At 42.9% G+C, this 22417-nt stretch overlaps 1 protein-coding gene across 4 annotated transcripts in view; it reads left to right on the top strand.

Annotated features, from left to right (window-relative positions):
* Positions 1-143: 143 nt before the first annotated feature.
* RSPRY1 (ring finger and SPRY domain containing 1) overlaps positions 144-22417 on the top strand; it is a 35981-nt gene continuing 13707 nt past the window's right edge. For 2 of the 4 annotated variants that reach the window (XR_014957946.1, XM_085589816.1), the window contains exons 1-9: positions 150-278; positions 9931-10104; positions 12133-12628; positions 15523-15575; positions 17009-17121; positions 19641-19767; positions 21141-21199; positions 21501-21567; positions 22208-22339. Coding sequence is in view for 3 of the 4 variants with exons in the window: in XM_085589816.1 (XP_085445942.1) it covers positions 12282-12628; positions 15523-15575; positions 17009-17121; positions 19641-19767; positions 21141-21199; positions 21501-21567; positions 22208-22339 (898 nt within the window). In the remaining variant the exon portion in view is untranslated. Of the gene's footprint in view, positions 279-9930; positions 10105-12132; positions 12629-12655; positions 12781-15522; positions 15576-17008; positions 17122-19640; positions 19768-21140; positions 21200-21500; positions 21568-22207; positions 22340-22417 lie in introns of those variants that run through there. The other 2 variants (XM_021541201.3, XM_085589813.1) reach the window with 2 other exon arrangements.

The raw sequence follows: 22417 nt of genomic DNA, 5'->3' as shown, positions 1-22417 counted from the left end.
GCGCCGCGATTGGGCGAAGCTGCGAGGCGGGGGCGGGGCCGAGGGCGGGGCGGGTCGCCCGGGAGACGGCGGGGGGCGGGCCCGGGGCGGGGCGGGCCCGGGGCGGGGCGGGCCCGGGGCGGGGCGGGCCCGGGGCGGGGCGGGCCCGGGGCGGGGCGGGGCCGTGAGGCGCCTCCATCTTTCGGCACAAAGGAGCGGCGGCAGCGCCGGGCCGGGGCGGAGGGCGCGGGGTCCGCGGCGGCCCCGCTGCGCTCCCGGCGGGGCTGCGCGGAGCTGAGGTGAGGCAGGGCGGGAGCGGCCCGGCTGGGGGCTGCCGAGGGGCGCGCATCGGGGTGAGGGGAAGGGACGGTGCCGGGCTGGGCGCCGGTGGCCCCGCCGGTGGCCCCATTGCCGGCCGTGCGCTAATGAGTGAAGGCACCGTGCTCAGCCTCCCCGCCCTCCGCTCCCCCAGGGGCCCCCGGCGTGGCTCCCGGTTGGGGTGGGAGCCGGGCCGGCGCAGCCCCCCGGCCCCAGGCTGCGGCCCGGGGTCCGTCGGCTCCGGTGGTTGGTGCAGGTCCCCCCAGGGATCGCCGGTGTCCCCCGCCCGCCTCGCCGGGGCCATCTGGGGGGCAAGCCGCGGTAAGAAGCGGGTGGCCAGGGCGCAGCCCCCGGGCTGGCTGCGCTCTCGCGGAGGCCCCGGAGCTGGGCAGGGCTGGCGTGGGGAGCCGGGCGCTCGCTGAAGGAAGCGCTAAGAGGTGAATGAACGGGGGTTCGGCGAGCTGGGGCGCCCCGAGCCCGGCGCTGCTCGGGGCCCGCAGGGGTTGGAGCTTCCTAACGGCGCCTGCCGGGTGCGCGGAGAGCTCCCGGTGCTCGTATGACTTGCAAAACACGGGCTCGGCTACAGCGGGTTTGGTGTGCGGGGGGCAAAATGACTCGGAACCGCGGAGTCACGGACCCGACGTGCTGCTCGGGCAGCTCGGAAACGCGGCGGGGCCGCTGAGCCCTTGAACATCGCTCTATGAATGTGAGCAGTCAGAATCCTGAAAGCTGTTTATGGCTCTCGGTGTCAAAATGTTTCTCCACAGCAAGTTTTCTGGCTTTACAGAGGAAATGTGAAGGTGTGGAGCGGGGCAAATGCACTCATTCACCTGGATCTTTTGTTTTAAGTTCTTGGGTGATGGAATAGGCAGCGGCACCTTTGCTACGGGTGCGGCAGCACCTCGGCTCTGCTCTCCCAATTCAGGGCTTATAAAGCAGGATTTTTTCACTGCTTGTATTATGCCCATATCGAGCATGAGTTTCTCTTTTAAGCCCTTTGATTCTGATCGCTGTTTCTATCTCGAAGGCCTTCATTAACCCCTTCTTTTTAGGCGCTGCTGGTTTTTTCTGCTGTGTAGCAGTATGCGTGTGCACTGTCTGTTCTAGGTTCAGTCGTAGTGTAGGTCCCAGGAATGACTGTAGTCACCTGAGTTTCATTTTCTGTTTCGTTATTGCAAACTCTGATCCCTGAGCCCAGAGTTCATTTTGGTGCTCAGCCAGTGTTATCAGTTTTTCTCACACTGTGAAACTTTGGTCCATGGAGAAACACAAACATACGAGCTGCCTTTTCTCTCCTAAATTAATTCAGCCTGCTGTTTTCTGAATGCTGGTGGTTTTGGTAGTTTTTTTGTTTTTTTTTCATTTTATGTCTGTATCAGTGTTTGTGTTCTTCAGTGTAAGAGGTTTTTTTCTACTTGGCACTAGCTTTGCCTCAGGGTTTTAGTTTTTCTGTTCTTTGTCTTGCATTGAATGCGTGTATTTGTTTTGGTGTTTTCCTTTCTCATGCTGGTCCTCAGTTCTGCTTTTCTACTAGTTTTCTGTACATCCATCACTGCTATGAAATTGTTGTGTGGAAACCTACATCCACTTGTTTACTGTGACTTCCCTTGTTTTCTTCCTGGTATTAAAATTTTTGCTGTTTTCTTGTTAAATTATACAGATTTTAAAGCAGTGCATGTTTTCATCACCTTTGAGCCACCTGAAATATTCCCTTGCATTTCATCTCCTCTTGGACTCCTGCACTTGACTGTGGATTTCCAGAGGACTGTGCATTCTCAAAACTTGTCATATTATTTTAAGAGTCTGTGGTGCGGTTAAATGTGGTTTTGTTTTGCATTTATCCAAATGCACAGAATTGATCTGTTCTTTGATCTAAATCTGGCCCATTCTTCTCTAAGCGCTTTTCCCTGTGTCTTTGTTCTCCACCGAAGTCCACTCAGCAAAATGGGCCCTTTCTCCTCCTGGCACCCATTCCTCTGTGCCTCCCTTTAGGACATTGCTGTTATTGCTTTGTGCCCCAATCTCTGCTGTTTGCTCCTATTTATAGGTCTGCTTGAACAGATTGTGAATTTCCTGTGGTGTGTTCTTTTTCAGATGAGTGAAGCACAATTGTAGTTGCATGATCACTTCTTGTCTCTTCCCTTTTCATCCAGACATTCTCTTGAGGTTCCTGCTAAATGAAAGTTTTCCGTTTCCCCTGTCCATCACTTGAGTAGGAAACTCCTCCAGGGTATTTTAGTGCTGTGCTTTGCATTCTGCACAACTCTTGTTTTAACTGTTGCTGATGCTGATTGTTTATTAGCTCAGCCTTGGTTGTTTACCCACTCTTAGGTTGCTGATAGAGCTAATCCAGCTTGTCCACACACCTCCCTTATCTTCAGCTGTGATACCAGTGTGTGTTTGCAGGAAGGTGGGCTTGTTGGTTTCCCTGAGGTCTTTAACTTTCCTTTTTATTTGCCTTCAGCCTCCTATACAGGGAGTTTCACTGCAATGCTTTGTGGTAGCCACTGTGGTATCTACTCTGTGGCCTCATAATTTGGTGATCACTCAGTAGGCTCTCTTGTTCTCTTACTGATACATTATTCTGTGCTTTTCTTAATGTTCTTTTTTTACCCTTAGAGGGACATGATGGTTTTCTGCACAACCCTGCAGTGCTCTCCCTTGGTGCATTATCAGTGTTTTCACATAGGAGGTCTTAGCTTGAAGTGCATTTCATTTGCTGTAAGTCTAATGGATAGGACTGAAATAGAATAGAATGTTTTGGTTCCCTCCTGTAAAGTAAGACATCCCTCATATTCTGCCCATCAGGTGGAATCAGTCAATTCTCCTCAAGCTTTTTGCTTGCTTGTTAAAATTAAGGAACAACAGGAAGATATTTATTAGTGTAAGCAATAATACGGCAGTGATTTGTCATAGAACACTTACTGGCCTGTGACTCTTCAGGTTTCTTCATTCAAATTCCCTTTCTTATTATCTCTCTTACTTGGCAATGTGCTGTGTTTGGAAATGTCCTCTGTTGGTCATGTAGCTATGGGCTGATATCCTCACAAAGTATAGTAAGGCTCATCATGTGCACTGTGTATTTCCCTGTCAACACAGAGGCAGCAACTTAAAATGCTGTCAGCTTGTAGGAAATTGAAGGCCGGCTAGTGTCATGATATTTGTCCTGTTCTGCTCCATTATCAATATGTTATGTTCAGAATTTCAAACTGGTTCTGTGGGTTTTTTTGCTCTATTGAACTTATGATTGCTCAGTAGAGTTTGAATTTATTCATTGCTTTAGAGCAGTGCAGGCAGTGATCTTACACTGAGATTCCTTGTCTTTAGGTATCTCGTGTGCTTTTTATCGCCTTGTGTCCTGACAATATATTTGATTTTCCTGGTCTGTCTGTGGTAACTGTAAAGCTGGCATTGCAGGGCAGTGACTGTGCCAGCAGGATCTTTATTTCCTTTTCTATTCTTCATTATGTTGCTGAGGTCTAATAAAAGTCAAATGTTCACACATGACTCAGGAGGTTGCGTGACTGACCAATGCATCATGTTCTCTCTTCAGAAGTGCTTGTAATTACCTGCCCTTGATCTGCCATTACTGTGACCAGGTTTGTGCTCTGGCAGCACAGCTCTGCCATGGGAACTTGGTGTGTTTGGTGGGCTTTGCCCATGCAGCAGGGATACCTGGCAGTCCGAAGTCTGGGATGAGGTGCTGCTCCTTGGTTTTTAATGCATGTTTATTAGATGGAGTTCAGTGAATAACCATGATCAGGAACAAGAAATCTATCTTTTTTCCTAATAAATCTCTCCCCCTCAGGGAAGTAGTGGTTTCTGAGCATATGAAACACAACTATCATTATTTTTCTCCCTTTCAAAGGTTTTTTTTTTTTTTCAATAGAAAATGCTTCCCTTTTGCTCTAAGTATCTAAATATCTTGGTGTTTCTTAGGTAGGAGAAGGACGAGTATAGAGGACTTTTTGATCTGAAGTGTTTGCATTGGGTTTTTGGATTGTTGGCTTCAGTGCATGTGCACAAACTGGTACAATTACAGCTTGAATCAAAGGTTAGAGGGCAGCTGATGAACTACAAGCCAGGAGATATACTGTTCACATGTATCTTATACCTTCCTGCAGCCAGTGGGACATGCTAGAAAGTCATACTGAAAAAAAAAAATCCAGCAGCCTGCTGATGCTCTTTTTTCTCTAAAGGCAAAGCTGTCTGCATGGAGCAAGCTTAGAATTGTTCTCTCTGCTTTTAAAAACATTCAGCTAATGGTGGGTTGAAGAATGGTGTGTTTGCACTCAAACTCTAGTTAATGTATCAGTCCTGAAATAAAAGATTTTTTAAAAATTAACAATAGGTGAGTTATTCTCTCTTTAGAGCATTACCCCTTTGTAACATTTAGTGAAATGGTGTTTACATGTAATTATCAAAACAATCTTAATTTTCCTGAAATTGCTCAGAAAGTTATTTAGCATAAGCCCCAGGTGGCTGAGACTTTGTGTTCCTGGTACTGTTGCAGGATTTTGAAAGCCTCTTCAATAGTTTGTTTGTTTTCTGCCTTTTTTGACTAAACTGGGTGCACAGTCTTGTTTAAGGCATATTCAGACTGCCTTGTGAGACACGTGCTCATCATCCTCCCACTTCCTAACCCACCTGCACGTGTCCGAGCCATCTCTCAGGCAGTCAGGCCTCTTCCCCTCCTTGGCCACAGCACACTGAGCAACTTCCTCTGGCTTTCTTGGTACTGGCAGGGTCCCTAAAATACTAAGAAAATACCACAGCTCAGTGGTTGGAGCAGGACACCTGCGAGACCTGGCAGGAGCACTTGTTGCACATGGCTGGTGAATCCACAGCAGGCTCTCTCCTGCAGCGTGCTTTGTTGGCAGACTTGTAGCAGGGCAGAAAGGAAAGGTCCTCAAGGCAGAACCTGAAGAGACAAATGGGGAGAAATGAAGCTGAGTTCTTGTGTGCATGAGTTTTTTGTTGTTTTAAGTTCTGTGATGAAGTACTGGAATTGTCTACCCAGGGAGGTGGTGGAGTCACCATCCCTGCATGTGTTTAACAAAGACTGGATGTGGCACTCAGTGCCATGGTTTAGTTGAGGTGTTGGGTCATGGGTTAGTCTCTTGAAGGTCTCTTCCAACCTACTGATTCTGTGATCCTGTGAAATTGGTAAGATAAGGGGGTTCCAGTGACCTGCCCAGAGCTGTTTCAGGTTCTGTATTCTTCAGCTCTGGAAGCCCCAGGTAGTTCAGGAGTTGTGCTTTCCAAGAGTGCTTCTGAGGCAGCTTTGCTAACCTAGTGACCTACATGTTGTGTTGGACTCAAATGACAGTCCCTTGAGCAGCTGTCACTGTATCCACTCACAGGAGGAAAGGGAATTAGAAGGGCATTTCCTGCTCTGTCAGTACAGTCCTGAATTTTGTCTAGCAAAGAGCAGACAGCTTTCCATGGCTGGCAGGAAGGCCACAAAGGTGGCTCTCAACTCTGGCCACTGAAAGATCACTCTCTGCTCTGATGCTGCTTCAGTTATCAAGACATGGAACATTCTTCAGCCTGTTTATAGACATTGCTCACCAAGGCAGTTGTCAGACAGCTGATAATGCAGGCTTCCAACTGAGGCATTGCTGAGTTTTTTAGCAATGTTATCAAAATTTTACACTGAAAGCAGTTCGTGGACATGTGAATTTTGCTTGTTCATAATAGCTTAGTCATGCCACATAGCTGGGCTAAGTTCTGTGGTGTATAGCAGGAGACTGTTCTGCCTTCTACAGAGTAGTTCTGCACCCAGTGTTCCTCTGAAAACAAGCCCAACTCTGAGTTAGAAGAAAAACACTTAGGTTAGTTTAGACAAGAAACAAAGTCTGAGTTGCTACTCTCTTAGCTCACCTATGTGAAGCTGGTGGTTTGCTGATAAGAATCTGCCCTTGCTTCCAGCAGTCCTTCCTTGAAGCATCTTCCTGGTGCCCACAACGGGATGACTTGGAAGCCCTTGTGCTAGCCTTACTTCCAGCTCCCAGGGCAGGGCTGTGCTGTGACTGAGCTGCTCAGTCTCTTGATTTGCCCCTCAAAATGCTTGTGTGTTTTAGATTTTGCTCATGCACAAAGTTCTTTAAGTATTGCAAGGCATTGATCTCCATGTGACTGAAGAGAACTCTTTCACTGGTTTCTTGCTACTAATATAGATAAAGCCTTATCCTTTCTGAAATGGACTGTTGTAAATTTTACTAGATAAAGCTTTTTAAAAAAAGCTTTCTTTTTTTTTCCTGGGATTTCTTTGCCATTCTATACTTCTGCTTGGTATCCAAAGAGTCACTTTCCTTCCAGCCTTGTCTGTTCTGGAACTTATTGTGGATTTTTTGGGAGAATTTTAGGCTTTTTTGGTGGAGTTTTTTATTTAATATTGAACCCTGATATCATGAATGCTTTTGTCAGAATTGCATTGTTGATAATGCCTTTAATTTTCTGGGCAGCAAGGAAGATTAACTTGAATTAATTGAAAGAGTTATTTATAAGCTTCCAAATGAATGTCTGTGCCAAAACTCAATAGGGTATAGCTAATTGATTTTATTTCATGTGCTTGTATCCCTGCAGTTTATAGGATTAGTGTTCCTTGCCATCTACAGGGCATTATCTTTATCTCTCTGCCACTTCTGAAGCAGTGCATTATACTCTGCTCCTTGGGCAACTGCTGAGCTTGTTCAGCTCTGCCAGGCCACGTCACCCTGCTGGAGGCACCTCTTGTTCAACTTCACTGGGCTGTCAGATACCACTATCTTTTAAAAAGATCATTATCTCAGAAGTGCTTTCATCTGCCTCAAAGCATAACTTAAGCTCAGTCTCTGATAAGAAATGTAATGATCCATCTGTGGCTTGGGGAGCTGAGAGGCAGGAAGCATGATCGATACCAGCGTTGGATTAGACATGAAACAAAGTTGAGGTTTTCTGTAGTACAAAGGACAGTTCCACCTAAATGACTGAGATGACAAATGATGACCTCTGAGATGGAGAAGCTCAAAAGGTGGTAAATGCTTCCTTTTCAGAAAGAAAGCTGAACAGTCTGACAGCTGGCATGTCCAGAGCACCAGTGTCTCTGTATCCAGAGGTAATGGAAGAATTGTGCAGGGAGGAATCCCTACCAGGCCTGCTCTGGTGACACTCATTTAAGTGAGAAAATGAATTTCACTTAAAATCAGTGTTGCAATTTTAGTGTTCCTGTACCAGCTTAAAAAAGGTGTTTAAAGGAAGTGAAAAAACAAAGTAGTGCAGTGTGCGGCTATAAAATCTGACTTTCACAGTGAGTCTACAGAAAAAGAAACTACTGTGGTTGTAGTTACTATCTGCTTCTTGCTGCTTCATATCAAGTCAGACAAGAGATCAGATCCTCCAGCTCTGTGTTTGTGATAATGATGAATTATCTAGGGAAGACATCAGGGTTAAAGCCCGATTGTTTGCGTAAACCTTGTACAACTCTGGGGGTTTTCACTGATGAGCACTTACGCAGGAGCTGGAAAGCTTTGAGACGTGGTGAGTCTCCCTTTCTGTGAAACTGGTGTGCCCAAGGTCAGTCTGCTTTTGGTTTCAGGTGCTCTTGCCTCAGCAAGAAAGCAACCAGCTCTGGCAGTGGCTTTGTGAAATGTTGCATGCCAGTAAAGGCTGCTTCCCATTGTGTTTTGACACTAGTCTTAAACCCTCCAAGGTATTTTTAAAGAAAATAGAATTGAATTAGGGGTTTGCTTCAGATTACACAATATGGTGGTTGGTTACCACATGCAGAAGAGCCAGCAGGGTATTTACTCGCTCCTCCCGAAGGCTGCAGTCCCCTGCCTGCGTGCGCTGCGTGGCACCACACTGGACACCCAGCAGCTGCTGCTCTTCTGTTGCACAAGTCTCACAGGTGAGAGGTTGACCTTGCATGTCATTGGGATCTCTTGAGGAAATCTCCATTTCACATTCTAGCTGTATGTCATTTACTGGAAATTCTTGGTTTTCAGTACTATCCTCTTATTCCTGTATCAAAGTTGATTATCTTGCAGCAATTCATAACTGTTTCCTTCTGGTTTGAACTTTCATCTGACAGGCATCACAAGTATTTCCATCTCTTCCTTTTTAGGAGCATCATTTCTTTGGGAAAGAAATGCTGAGGAAATACTTCTAATTATTTTATGTTCTTAACAGGAAACTGCTGGCTAAAACTCTTAGAGTTTTGCTTTTGAAAATCTGTCAGTGTGGTTTGTTGACTGAGCTGTATTACTCTGCTCAAGATCACTGATCTTGCCCTTGTAGTGGTGGCAGAAACTGGAAAAGTGTTTTTTGGTAGCTGAAACCTTCCCCATTTATGTGCACGAGGGGTTTTTGTTTGCTTGGCAGCGTACTCCATTTCATGGAAAGAAGAGTCATTTTCCATCATGAGGCAGTATTATGGTTGGCTGTAATCAAATATTTGAGGGGATGAATCACTGACTCTTGGGCTGCACATTGCAGAGAAATGATCCCAGTGCCACTTGGAACCAACTCCTCCACTGGCGTCCTCGGTCGGATGATCCAGAGGAGGCTTCTCTGGGGCAGGCTGAGCACCTGCACTGCCAGGCAGGTGCAAATCCACTCTCATAGCATCCCTTCCAATGGATGAGGATCTTGTCTTTCCCACTTGGGCTTCCAGCCAGGAAGGTTGGTCAGCCTGTGGAGCTCATAACTCCTTTGTGCGTGTGTGTGCTTGAGCCTGCCAGGAGAGCTGCTGCTTTCTGTGGTGGGGATGGTCCCAGTGGAGGTGTCTGGGGCACAGGAGGCTGCAGCTGATGGCTGCTTTTCTCCCATGCAGGGAAGGTGTCCTGCTCCAGCAGCATCTGATCTGAGGGCTTTGTTGGGGGCAAGATGTGCTGGGGCAGCTGTTCAGTGAGTGTCACACAGGGGCTCTCTGGTGTAGAGGAGGTGTTGGGCACTGGTGTTTTGTGCTGTTTGGTGAGAGCTGGAGTACCAGCTGCTTCTTAGGAATAAAAACTGGTATTTTTATTAGTTTGCTTTGCACTTCAGAACCTTTCTTCCTGCATTCATGCACTATCCAGACAAGCTGGTTTGTGAGCAGATCTGTAGCAATCTCTCCTACCTTGTGTTCCTAATTATTTTGCCTTTCAGTTTGTTTGAGGCTTGACAATGAGCTCCTTGTATGTGATGGTGAGCAAGAGCCAAGTGAATGCTGTCAAACCCAGCTCTTTACTAAATAAGGGGAGTTTATCCTGTCATTTCTCTCTTCCTGTTATCTAATCAGCTTTTATAGTGTACTTTTATTTTCTGCTGTGTCTACTTGAGAAAGATCTGGAGCAGATACTGTTTCTCTTCTTCCTCCTGTAGGGAGTAATTTTGAGGTGAGTTGGTCACTGTTCTGCACTTGGTGCTGTGTAATCTGGAATACCAAGGCTGTAAAAATAGGTTGGGTTTTCTGTCTCTGTGTCTAGTCCTAAAGCTTTTAGATAAGAAACTGGGTTTTGAAGCCTTAAGAGAATTCCCTCTGTAAAGGGTGGATATAGCTGAAAATAACAGCACAGCTTGATGTCATGGCAGGTGCAGGGAGGAGGTGGGGTATGTCTACCTTAGATGCAGTTTCCAAGTTAATTCTCTTTTTTTTCCATCTCCCCTCAGGGACTCAGCGCAGTTCCTAGAAGTGAAAGCAGAGTCAGTAATGACTCAGTGCCCACCATAAAGGCTTACAGAGCACTGCCTTTTCCAGATACCTTTGTGCACTGGAAGAGAGCAACCCATTTCTGCTCACTTTATGAGCTCCCCCAGCCATTCCTGAACCAAGCAGACATACAGGTGAGTTGATCATAATTACGTGTTTTTAATCATGCTTCAAGTTGTCACACAGAAAAACTTAGGCTTCAATAATCAGCTTTAATCTTGACATATGTCTGGTTTTGTTTCTTTAGGTTCTTACTCATTGTTAATCTCTAAAATCCAGCTTTTGTATTCTTGTTTTGATGACAAGATAGATTCGCAGTGTTAACATTTCCATAAGTTACAGACCAACTTTATTCAGATTCTAAATCTGTAAGAGTTTTACATTTTAGTATTATCTTGCTAAAAAGCCCTTAAATGACCCAGATTCATAAATACATACGTATTCCCTAGAAAGACATGATTTGCATTTAACATAGCTAGTTCTTAAAATCAAGAAAGTAATTTTAACCAGTTGTGAACTCAGACAATTCTGTTTGAGGTCTTTGCAATCTGCACTGGCATCTCCCATCTGCTTGTGACTTGCTGACTGAGAAGGTGCCAGCTGTATTGGCTCAGCTGGAAGGATCTGAGCCTGATGGCCAAACTGCTTAGGGCAAAAAGCAAACATGATGTGATGCTGAAACCCTTTTGATGATCTGTGGTTTAGGAATTTCTTGACCAAGAAGTCAAGAGCTTGTATTTTTTTCCTATTAATATCCCTTGAGGAACTGATTTTTTTTTTTCTTAGTTAGCCTCCAGTTAATTTCTTAATACTGAGTATTTCACTGTGCTAAAAGATGATGTGTTGCACACACGGAAGAGCCTGTGAGCTTGGTGGCAGTGCTTTTCCAGTGATAGCTGACATCCCAAGACTTGCTCATATGACCAGTGTCTGGCTTCCTGACTGTTGTTGTGATCTTGTCCCAAAGGGCAGCCAGCATTTGCAGAATTGCCAGTTGGCTCTGATGGTGGGAGCCTTCCATATTTAAAAGGTGTCAGCTCTCTTTGACTTTCTCTTGAATTTAGGATGCTACATGTCTGCTGTTAATGAGATTATTTAATAATTGAAGAATAGTAATAACCTATTACAGAATATTCACCATAACTTCTAGTGTAAATGTTAAACTTGATTCTTGAAAGGGTAAAATTACTTATTCTGACATGCCTGAAGTGTGTAAGTAGTGAAATTACATCTTTTGTAGGGTTTTAAATTACCTGAGACTTTAAGTAATGTTCTTTAGAAATACATCCTATGGCTTGAAACATAACTTGTTATGAAATGGGGTTTTGAATCCTTTTTCTCTTGCATTTTCAAGTTAATAATTGGGAGAGACTGCTCAATGGTCTCAGTTGCTACTGGGCCTGTATGTGTGATCCAAACCATTTGAATGAATAACAGAAGAATGATTGAATTAGCCTTTGTTCCCAAAAATGGAAGATTGGTTTGACACTAGATCCAAACAGGCACACAACACCTATTTCAAAATCCCAGTTAGATTTGTAAGGCATTAAAATGGTGTCTATAATTCCTGTTTAATTCAGTGTTGGTGCTTCTTTGGGTGAGAATGCAGGAGATGTAGGCATGTTCCAAAAATGTATATGAATGCAGAGGTGGGCCACATGGTTCTCTGTTAAATCTATCGTTTGTTGAGATAAACCATAACTGTAGGATTAGTTCTTCATAGTTTTATCTATTTTATAGTTTGGAAATGTTCCTGATGTGAAATGAGGACCTTAAGTGTACAGCCTTTATTGAGGTGGCATAAGCCATATGTCTCTTTGAAGGGTAAATGAAACTGGCTTGTTGATACTTAGTATTTAAAAGGTAGCAGTGTGGGACATTTGCAGGCAAAATTGTTCCTCTGTACCCAAAAACCATGAAGGAGCTGGGAGGTAATAGGCAGTGTAGAAAGGAATGGTGTGTGGGCGAGGGCTCCTTACCAAGGGAACTTCCTCCTCCTCCTCTTCCTTCCTTTCCCTTTCCCCACAATAGACTGCAGGTAAAGCCTTGTGTTTCGTAGCTGCTTTATCCACCAAAACTGGTGGTGTTTACTAAAATAGGAATTCTTCTGTTGTTTTCTAGCAGTAGTAACACTGACTCTTGTTCTATGTTTGCTTTTTCAGACCTCCTTCTGGATGACCAATGTGTTTTAAGTGATTCTGTCAGCAGCTAAGCTTCCAACTTCCCACTCATTCCAGCTGGTAGCACCAGTTTAAGATGCAAAAAGATCACAATCCAGGATCACACAAACATTTCTCTTAAAACTTCCTAGATGATTGTAGTTGCTTTGGTTGTGTTCTATGCTAGCAGAAGCCTTTTCCAAGGTCTGCTGTTGACTCTAGAGCACCACATTCCCCATTTCCTGGGAGCCTTGGGGGCTGGCAGCATGGGAAACTCCTGCGTTTGTCGCGACGACAGCGGGGCCGAGGACAACGGGAACTCTCAGGGCCGGCAAACGGAGAACAGCAGGACACACATCCCTGAAGCAAGGAGCCACCCAAGGGACCCTGTCCGTCCACCCAGGAGGGGTCGAGGGCCTCATGAACCAAGGAGGAAAAAACAGAATGTGGATGGGCTGGTGCTTGACACACTGGCTGTAATTCGGACGTTGGTAGATAAGTAAGTACCTCCTCAAGGAATAATTCAACATGAAAAATGTTCTTGTCTTCTCTCAAACTGTGGCTCCAGCCTCTCACCGATCTACACCTGACCCTCCCTGAAGGAGCTGCGTGTTTCCATCTGGAGGCTTAGGAGAGGAGCACCTTTCCTAGGTAATAGAAGTAGCTCCTGAGTGCCCAGGTACAGACTCTTCCAGGAGCTGAGGAGCTTTCTCTCAGTTCCTGTATGGGCCTACACCCATGTGGGATGAGGAGTGTGCTCAGGATTTCTTACCTGGCACAGATACACAGTTTAGGAAGCAATAAATGCTCCAGAGGCTGGGAACTTCTGTCCTAAAAATTGGTGGTTGTGCAGTTTTCTGTTTGCAGGCTGGATTTTACTTCTTTGGAAATAGTGAAACAAAACAGGGAGCTTTGATCTTTGTTAGCCTGTATAAACAGACTGAGGTTTTCTTTCCAGTTTTAAGTATGACTACTTTTTAAAGATCACATGTTGTGACTGCCCAGCTCACAATCCCAGTATTGCATTCCTGGCATGCTCAAAGCATCCATTAAGGGCGTGGGGGATATTTATGGGCTCATCCATTTTTTGGTCTTTTTTTTTTGATTTTGTGTTGCTTTCTGCAAAGCTTTAAAAGTACCTTAAAAATGATGGGTTGTTAGCTCAACACCTTTTGGGTTAGGTACAGGCTAGGAATTGGAAGGACCAGAACTGAAGGAAAAACACTCTTCCAGTCTGACAGCTGGGGTTTGAGTTTAAGGTGGATGAGGCTCAGACTCTTCCTGACTCATATACCTGCATCAAGTCTGGAATGTGCCTGCAGAGAAGGAGTTTGCCTTCCTGCTGTCAAAGGCATTAAGTGAAAATATGAGGACTGATGTTTTTCATGATCATTCAAGTCTAAGGTATATGTTTGATTTTTTAACAGGTTTTATTTTGTGCTGTGTTCAAGTCATGGCAAATGTTTTTTGAAGTCTCTGCCCAGTCTCACATGCCCTTTCCCTCAAGTTCAGCTCCTTAAGCTGTTTCACAACACTTCTGTGCACAGTTGATCCTGTTCCTGTGGGTCTTGCAAGCAGTTTTGTAATCTTGCAAGCACTTTCCTATGCTACTGGGAGACAATAAGCATGGTTATTTCACTGCCCATGGAGTCCTGTTGCTGATGAATTCCTGAAGCTACTGTATTTTTATGGGGGCTTTTATACAGACTACAGTAAAATGCACTCTGATAAGGAATGAATAGTTGCTTTCCCTGTTTGCTATTTGTTTGTGTTTTATTTGGGTTCATTTTTTTCTTGTTTTTGGTTTTATCAAATCTCAAGGTTCTGACCTAAAACATATCTGACAACTGATTTTTTTTTCTCTCCTATGTAGAGATAGCTGCTTCCTAGAATTTTAATTAAATAAACTCAGAAGGATAAGCTCTATATTTTGAGGCTTCTATGAAAAGTGGCCTTGCAAATTAAGAAGTCACCAAAATGGCTGTTTTGTTTCAAAATGAGGAAGGTGTGTCCTGGAGGGGATATTGGAAATAAAGTGGTTAAAATGGCAAATCAGTGGGACAGGATTGTCCTGTGCTCAGTGCCAATACTGTGAAAATTGCTACTCGTGACAAAATCAGAAATCTTGCAGATAAAAATGTCATCCTTTTTTATCATAGCCTTTACTTGTATTTATGGTTGGGATATTTGTTGAGGTTTTTTTCTCCTTTCTTTGAATCTTTCTATCCTTTCTTCTGATGTAATTCTGGCTGCAAAACTGAACTTTTCATTATGGGCAGATTACTTTCCAGAAGAAAGGTGAAGATGCCTCGAGTTAAAAAAACAACCCAACTATTTGTTTCAAATGTTATGGCAATGTAAAAATGTATTAAACTGGATTTTAGTGTTTTCTTGTGGAAATATTTAAGAATGTCCTCACCTTTTTGTAAGAAAAGAAAGACATATATTTATGTAATATGTAGTTCATCAATGCTGAGATTTTTCTCTTTATGATTAGTCTCTCAAACTAGGTAGTTTTATTATCTCCATAATTAATGTCTGTTGAAACTTTCTAAAATTCCTCTGTATTTCACATTTCCAATTTCTTTTCAGAGCTGTGTGACAGAGTGTGAGCATGGAGCATAAAGTCTAAGCCTGGGGTTAGTTCACAGTGCCTAAGGAGCACTGAATAAAGTGTTTTAGGACATGCTGCTGGATAAGATTTTTCTGGACCTAGAGGTGCTTACTGAACAGGACTTTGGGGTCTTGCTTTAGATACTTTCACTGGCAGTACCTGTTCAGATGTGTCCATAGCTTTGTGTGTTCACTCCAGCAAACTGGAATGAGGACCTGATCTATTGAACTTCTTGCAGTTTTTATTTTAGAAAATGGCTTGGATTAAATATTTGCTGTTAAATTGCCTTAACCATTTCTTTTAACAACTCTTGAAGACTGTGATGCTGTTAGATGGCTTCCCATTCAGATTTTGTGGTGGTTTTTAAGTACTTATGTGTTTATCAGAGCATTTCTGGGAAAAAAATATTGTTGAAGTGATGCCCCTCGTGCACTGCTCTGGATTCACTCTGTGACCTCTGTGACATGCAGTGCTACAAGGAGTCTGCTAATGGACAGCACCAAATCTAGGCATTATGTTCAGCTTTTAGACATGCAGATGTGGATCACAATTTCACTTGTCAGCTGTTGCAGACATGCAGATGTTGATGTTGAGCCAGAGAGAGGCTCAAATCCCATCTGTGTTTGAGATCGGAAAATGACATTAACAATCTGCAGCCTGTATAACTTCCTTTTGTTAAATGGATACTGGATTTGTTTTCTGTCTGTCTATAGTCATTTTATTCAGTGTGTTATGTTGATGATTGTGTGTAAATTTGATCTGTTTAATATCTCTTTCAGCGACCAGGAGCCTCCTTATTCAATGATCACGTTGCATGAAATGGCAGAAACAGGTATCAAGGCATTGTGTTGGGCATTTCATTTGTGACTCACAAGCAAAAGAAACAAAACAAACCCCAAGCCCCGCTTTCCTTTGCAAAGAAAAATACACCTCAGCCAGCTGTGTTGGGATGTGGTGTAGCTCTGGGGATGTGAGAACCAGAACAAAGTTCTGCCCTTCAGAGCTTCACTGAGCTCATGCATTAGCCTGAGATTTTTTGAATTCAGTTAAATTTCCCACGTGAAATCTCCAGAAGCAGCCAATGGATGGCCACAAACACACTGCAGTGGCATTAAAGCCTAAGCCACAAAGAGTGGCTGTTTGCAGCTGAGCAGGAACAGCCCATACCTGTACACAGATGTGGGCCAAGCCTGTGTGCTCCAGTGTCAGCACATAGCATGTTCTTCTGGTTTGGGTCTTGCTGACCTTACACCTCTGCTTTACTCTCTATTTGTCCCACCCCTGTCCCTAAGTGCTCCTGCAGGACAAGGAAGGGCTGTTTCATCTTTGTTACAGTAGGAGAAATACTCCCAGCTTAAAGCTTCAACAAAACTTTTGGTTTAGTTGAATTTTTACCTCTCTACTTAGTAGTGTTGAGAGTGATCTTAGGAAATATATTTCTGTATTAAATCAATCAAGCTGGTTAGATATTAGAGCAATTCAATAAAATGCATTTCAGGGGAATGTGCTAACATAACTCAACCCCCAATGTATTAGTGCTGTGTTGTTGTTGTGGGGAATACTGCTTCTACAACCTCACTCACCTGTATACAGATACAGACTGTCTTTATTTTCACTTCTAAGGGAGCTATTTTCTTGTAAATCCAAATCTGTTTACTTTATCAGTAGTTTAACATCTTCTAGTGGATGTTTGCTTGCAAGTAAAAGCCCTTGTCTACTCATTCAACAGTGAGAGCTGCTCCTTAGGAAAACAAACATGCTTTAGACCAGCAGGCATGGGAAAAACCCACTGAGTTTCTCTGAACCTTGTGTTATTTCAGGGAACTCAGGAAGAGGGATCTGATTCTGCTTAAAAGAAATTATTTCCTCAGTGTCATTGTGTATGTATCATTTACCACTTAAGAGTTGACATTGGATGCTGAACTCTGAGTATCATGCTAGAGCTAAGTACTTGTCTATACCACCATGAGTATTCCTTCCTAATAGTAGTAGGAACTAAAGGATGCTCTGGCCTGGGCAAGACTTCTCCAAACCATACAGTGTTCACTATTACCTAAGCTGCTGTAAACATTTTCCTTTTTGAATTTAAACTTCTAAACTACTGCAAACTAAGACAGTGGTGTAAAAAGCAAACTGTTTTTCCTGATATCTCTAAGTTCACTGAGTAATTTTGAGGATTTTTCAGTTTACATTTAGGGGTGTACGTTGAACACTTCTGAATTGCACTGTTAATTCTGAGTGTGACTTCTGTTTTGTGGTTGACAGATGATGGCTGGTTGGAAGTTGTTCAATCTTTAATTAGAGTTATCCCATTAGAAGATCCCCTGGGACCAGCTGTTATAACACTACTTCTTGATGAATGTCCTCTGCCAACAAAAGTGAGTTGAAAGCAGATGCATTTATCTGTGAATGCCAGTTATTTGTGGTTGCCACACCCATGATCTCTTCGCGTGCCTTTTACCGGTGATGCAAGACAGATAGTGGTTCAGAAAATGGGTGTAACATTCAACTTCAAGTAATTTGGGGCGACTTGGTGTCTAAGTGCTAATTAATGCTAGGAGTATTCCCAAAAAAGATAAATTTGATCCGTGAGGAAGGAGCAAGAGACCCTTGGTTTTTGGCTGCTTTTCCTGCCACTCTCTTCTGCTGTGTGGTACTTAAACTGTGCAGGGAAGGAGCAGGTGCTGCAGAAGCTGCCCAAGTTCTGCTGTTTTGTTCCCTCATTTGCAAAGCTGCACTTTTACAAGTCATTTTTTAATGTGTTCCTGCCCTGCGCATAAGGAATGCAATGAAAATGGGTGTGTTAAGCTAAATAAATGACATTTTTCAACTATGAAATACCTGTATATGGTTTTAGCAAATGAGAATACTTTTGTTTTACTGGCCACTAATCTGGTTTTGGGTGGAAAGATGACCTGAGGTGTTCATGCTATGTTGGTGCAGGTGTGTAACTGAAAACCTTAAGGATGCTAAACATAATGTTTGTACAGAGAACTTGTCTGTCTTCAAATGTTTGTCATTATCTCATTTCTTCAGAAACCAATGATCACTTCATTGCTGCTTTCATTTCTCAAGCTCCTGATGCTGCCAATTTTAGTCTTCCATTGGTGTTGTTAAGGATGTGAAGAGCTGGTTGTATCAGTGGCTGGGGTTTGTTTCCTCTCAGCTATTGATTAAAGTTATCTGAGACTTCTAAACAAGAGAAATATATTCTGTCACAGAGACTGCTGAGTTAGTTTGAAAACAAAGGTGTGACTAGAAACTTTGTCTGCTTTAAAAAATAAATCAGGAAATGAAGACTACTGTGAATGCAACACAGGGAGAGTGATTCTGGATTTTTTGTTTAGCTCTACAATGTCCTCAGCAATCAAATTATGTTTTTCAAAAGCCACATGACTTTCATTTGGATACTGTAAAGGAATTTGCTATAAAATAGTTGACCTTATCAAGACAAGGAATGAGTTGCTTGTTTTTTGGGGGGGCACAGTGGTTTTTCCTGTGTAGCTGCTTTACAGCACAAGGAGCTGCAGCTGTGGGGTCTGCTGGCCACATGCAGCCTCATAAAGTGTAAGAGCTGCTGTTCATTTTCTTCTATACCGGAGAGGTTTTAAGTTTTTTGCCTTAGGGATTTTAAGTCACTGCCTCACTTCCATGACAGCTGGAGAACAGCAGTATGCTGTATTTTATTTTCTGGTTTTGTAGGCTAAAAAGTCCATAAAGCTAAAAGGGCAGTGCAGTAAACTGTTTATTCTATTAAGTCTTTCTTTAACTCAAAATACTTGATCTCTCTGACAGTTCTAATAATGGCTAAAAGCAGTATCAGTATGTCAAGAGTCTAATTTTAGTGAGTCCTTTCCATCCCAAGCCTGTTGCTCAGTCATTCTTTCTTCTTTCTCTGTTCTTTCCACTTAGCTCAGTCCTGTTCATCAGTTCTGTTTTTGTGGCTTTCCTTTTAAGAACATAACTACTTTTCAGTGTGATCTCTGTACAGACCTCAGACTTTAGCACAGTCAACTGATTTGAGTGTGGCTCAGAACACAGTTAAAAAAAAACACATCTATTCAACTTGAACAGTGCTCATTTTTCCTCCAAATGGCTGCTGATGACTTCAATATGAGGAGTTCTTCTATTTTAATTAGATCCTTGCCTGAGATTATGCAGTTTCAATCTGAATCAGCTGAAACTTTCATGAAGTCTGGAAAGTTGAAGAGGATTTGGAACTTTTCAGGGTGGGGTTCTCCCTGTGGGATGACTTGTTCTGGTCCTACATTAACCCCTAACTATCCTGTAAATGTAGAGAATTCTTTAGACCTATCTGTAATTTTACTGCCTGAACAAAGCAGGTCAAAGCATGGCATTTTAGCTTTATTACCCTCCTTGGTTACTTCCTAAATTTGGGTGACTACAGAAAACCATTTAGGCCCTCAAGAATAGAGTTTGACATCCTGTAAAGCTGACAACATCTTAAATTTATGATGGGAATGTAGGCTTTTTGGGGAAGGGACATGTCTCTTTAGTCCTGAGTTCTAAAATCTGAAACAGTCCTTTTCTTTTGAAAAGGGTGTGAGTTTTAGGACACTGGAAATAGATCAGGTGGCAGTGGTGCTGTATGTGCTAATTGGTTCCTGTTGCCATGAGGAGCTCAGTGTCCTGAGCTGTTGATCACAACAATTAATGATCTGGTGGTAATTTTAAAGTTACAACTCTTGGGTCTGTTGAACTTTTCTTCTCATCTGTCCTACATTATCTTATCTTGGAAGATAACCACCCCATGCTGTCTCTAATGTGATGCTGACTTCAGTAATGTGTAAAAGCAATCTGTTTTTACGATACTGAATTAAGGGGAAAGCTGTATCTGTCAGTAATGTTGAAGAGATTTCTGATTTTTCCTTTGCAGGACGCATTACAGAAGTTAACTGAAATATTAAACTTAAGTGGAGCTGCTGCTTGCCAGGACGCCTGTCACCCTGCCAAGCACCGCAACACGACTGCAGTGCTCGGCTGCTTGGCAGAGAAATTAGCAGGTAAAGCCCTGGGCTTCTCCTCACAGCTGGCACTTGGCTCTCTGCAACACCTCCTGCTTTGGCATCCACCATGCACACTAGGTCAGAGGTGTTTGCTTAGAACTGAATACTGTCCTGCATCACAGGGGTACCAGGTGTGACAGAATCTGGTTGATTTAAGTGTCTATATGATTCACAAATCCTTCTCATGTGTGGTTAGTGATTTGGGATCATTGTTTGCTATATTGCCTTAGCACAGGTGATCAGTCTGTCCTCCAGACCCACTCTGGCTGTGAATTACTGAGGACACATTCTCTAGAGTGTAGGTAGGAATATCAAGTTAGTGGTCTTTGGAGGCTGTATAGAAATAAAAAAGAAATATGCTTTTTCCAGTAGACGTGTCTTATTCTATTGTAGATAGTTGAAAAGATTCTCTTCTGTGTTGCTTAAAAGAAAATTGCTGAGATTCTTTTTTAAAGTGACTTCATACAGAATTTTTATTCCCTGTCATTTCTGTCTAGTACACAGTTGGAAACTGATGATTAAGTTTCCTTCCTGCTGGTCATCTCTTTTGTATCTAGTTTTTTTTGCTGCTTTTCTGCAAGTGGACAGGAAATAGAAAAAAAAAAGTGATTGGTGTCACCTGATGGTTATTAAAACCAAATTAACGTATTTCTGTGAGAAAAAAAAAGTAAAGAACAAGGTCTGGAAGTGTTTTTGTAATGTAATACTTCTACTGTATTATACTAAGTCAAAATGAGATACTGTATCTACTTCTATCTTAGTAGACACAGATTCATTGTGTCAGCTCAGGCAACAAATTTGTTAATGAAGTGTTGGAACCCACTGCAAGTTCTTAAGAGCTTGTAGATGCCAGAGTTTGATTCCCTCGTGTGTCTCTCTTGATTAAGTGGACACTATTTCAGGGCTTTTCCATTTTAAATTGGCTGCTTACTCTGGTGCTGCAAGCTGTATAATTAACTATCAAGTTGGCCATATCAGGTGCTCAGTTTTGCTTATTTTGGGCTACTGATAGATGGAGCTGATCTTTACACATTGACTCTGGAAGTAAAGGGGAGACAGTCTTTTTTCAAAAGTAAAGAGCATGAAAATGCTGAGTGGAGGCTGCTGGAGTCTTACTGCAAAATCTGTGGCTGCAACTCTGTATCCATATAGAGCAATGAACTGAACACGACTGTAATGTGCCAGTAACTGTGTAATTATTAAATGTGCACCAAGTATTTTACTAGAAACAATGATAATTGTTTCATATTATAGTTTTGCTTTGCTGTGAAGTTGTTTGGTGTTCTTTGTTACCTTGTGTTTAAAAGATCTGTGGTGGATGGGTATGTGGTACTTCCCATGGAGGGATTTCATTCCTGATGTTCTTGCAGGTCCTGCGAGCATAGGCTTGCTCAGCCCAGGCATATTGGAATATTTACTTCACAGCTTGGTAAGTGTCTTTGATCTTTTCGTATGTATCCATACATAGCAATTAGAATATTGCCAGTGTATGTTACAAAAAGCTGAATTCCAGAGTCTGTGGGATCCTCCATCCTTGGAGGTAATGAGAAGTCAATGGAATAAGACTCTGGGTAGTCTGATCTCTCTGGGTCTATCTCCAAAGGAGGGTGGAATACAAGAATTTTGGAGGCTCCTTTGGACCTAAAGCCTTCTGTGACAGACTTACATCTCTTCTTGTCGGTCTATACTGGGTATTTATTAATTAAGTTTTTCTTACTGCCCATGTTTAGAACTTCCAGTCCCACCCGACAGTGATGCTTTTTGCACTAATAGCACTGGAGAAGTTTGCACAAACAAGTGAGTATTGGCCTGGTACTGCTCTTAACACCATGGCTTCTGCTGCATTATTACCACTGATCACTTGTGAACATGAAAGTCTGCATTGGTATTTATTGCTGTAGTAACATCCCTCTAACCCTCAAAAACCCCTGAGATCTTTGCCGAAACTTATGTTCCCTGTTAGAAATTGCTGTAGAAGGATTTGTGACATGGAGCCTTTGTCACTGACATAAATCTGTATTAGACTTGGACAACAGTTAGCATTGGGAGCTTGTAGGCAGGAAAAAATATTTTTTGCTTTAATGATGCCCTCACCCACAAACCCTTAAGCCTTAAGAGATTTGCTGAAATTGGCCTTCTCATCTTAGAAATTACTACATAATGACTTATGACATGAGACCTTTGTTACTTCAAAATAAATCAATCAGTGTTGGGGAGATGGAGAACAGCTGTGATTGGTCTCATGATGATGCAGCTTCATGCTGAGAAGTGGTAAATCTGAATGAAGATAATTCCACATCTGCTTGGGAAAACAATTTCATGCTTGTAATATTGAGGTTTAGATGTGTATGAAGAGTTCTACTGCATTTGTAGGATGTTATTATCCTTAACTTATCCCTAGTTGGTAGCAATTGCTGTTTTTCCTCTTAAATTGCAGGTGAAAATAAAATGACAGTTTCCGAATCATGCATTAGTGACCAACTGATCCTGCTGGAGAAATGGACAGATAACCCAGACTACTTAAAACGCCAGGTTGGATTCTGTGCCCAGTGGAGTTTAGACAATCTGTGTAGGTATAACAAAGGAATGGATTAATTAAATAGTAATCACTCCTCCCAAGAGATGGATGACTCCTTTGTGTTCATTT

This window comes from Lonchura striata, chromosome 11 (genome assembly GCF_050655825.1).
Source record: "Lonchura striata isolate lonStrDom1 chromosome 11, ASM5065582v1, whole genome shotgun sequence".
Lineage (NCBI taxonomy): Eukaryota > Metazoa > Chordata > Aves > Passeriformes > Estrildidae > Lonchura > Lonchura striata.
This window is presented reverse-complemented; position numbering and strand designations above follow the sequence as displayed.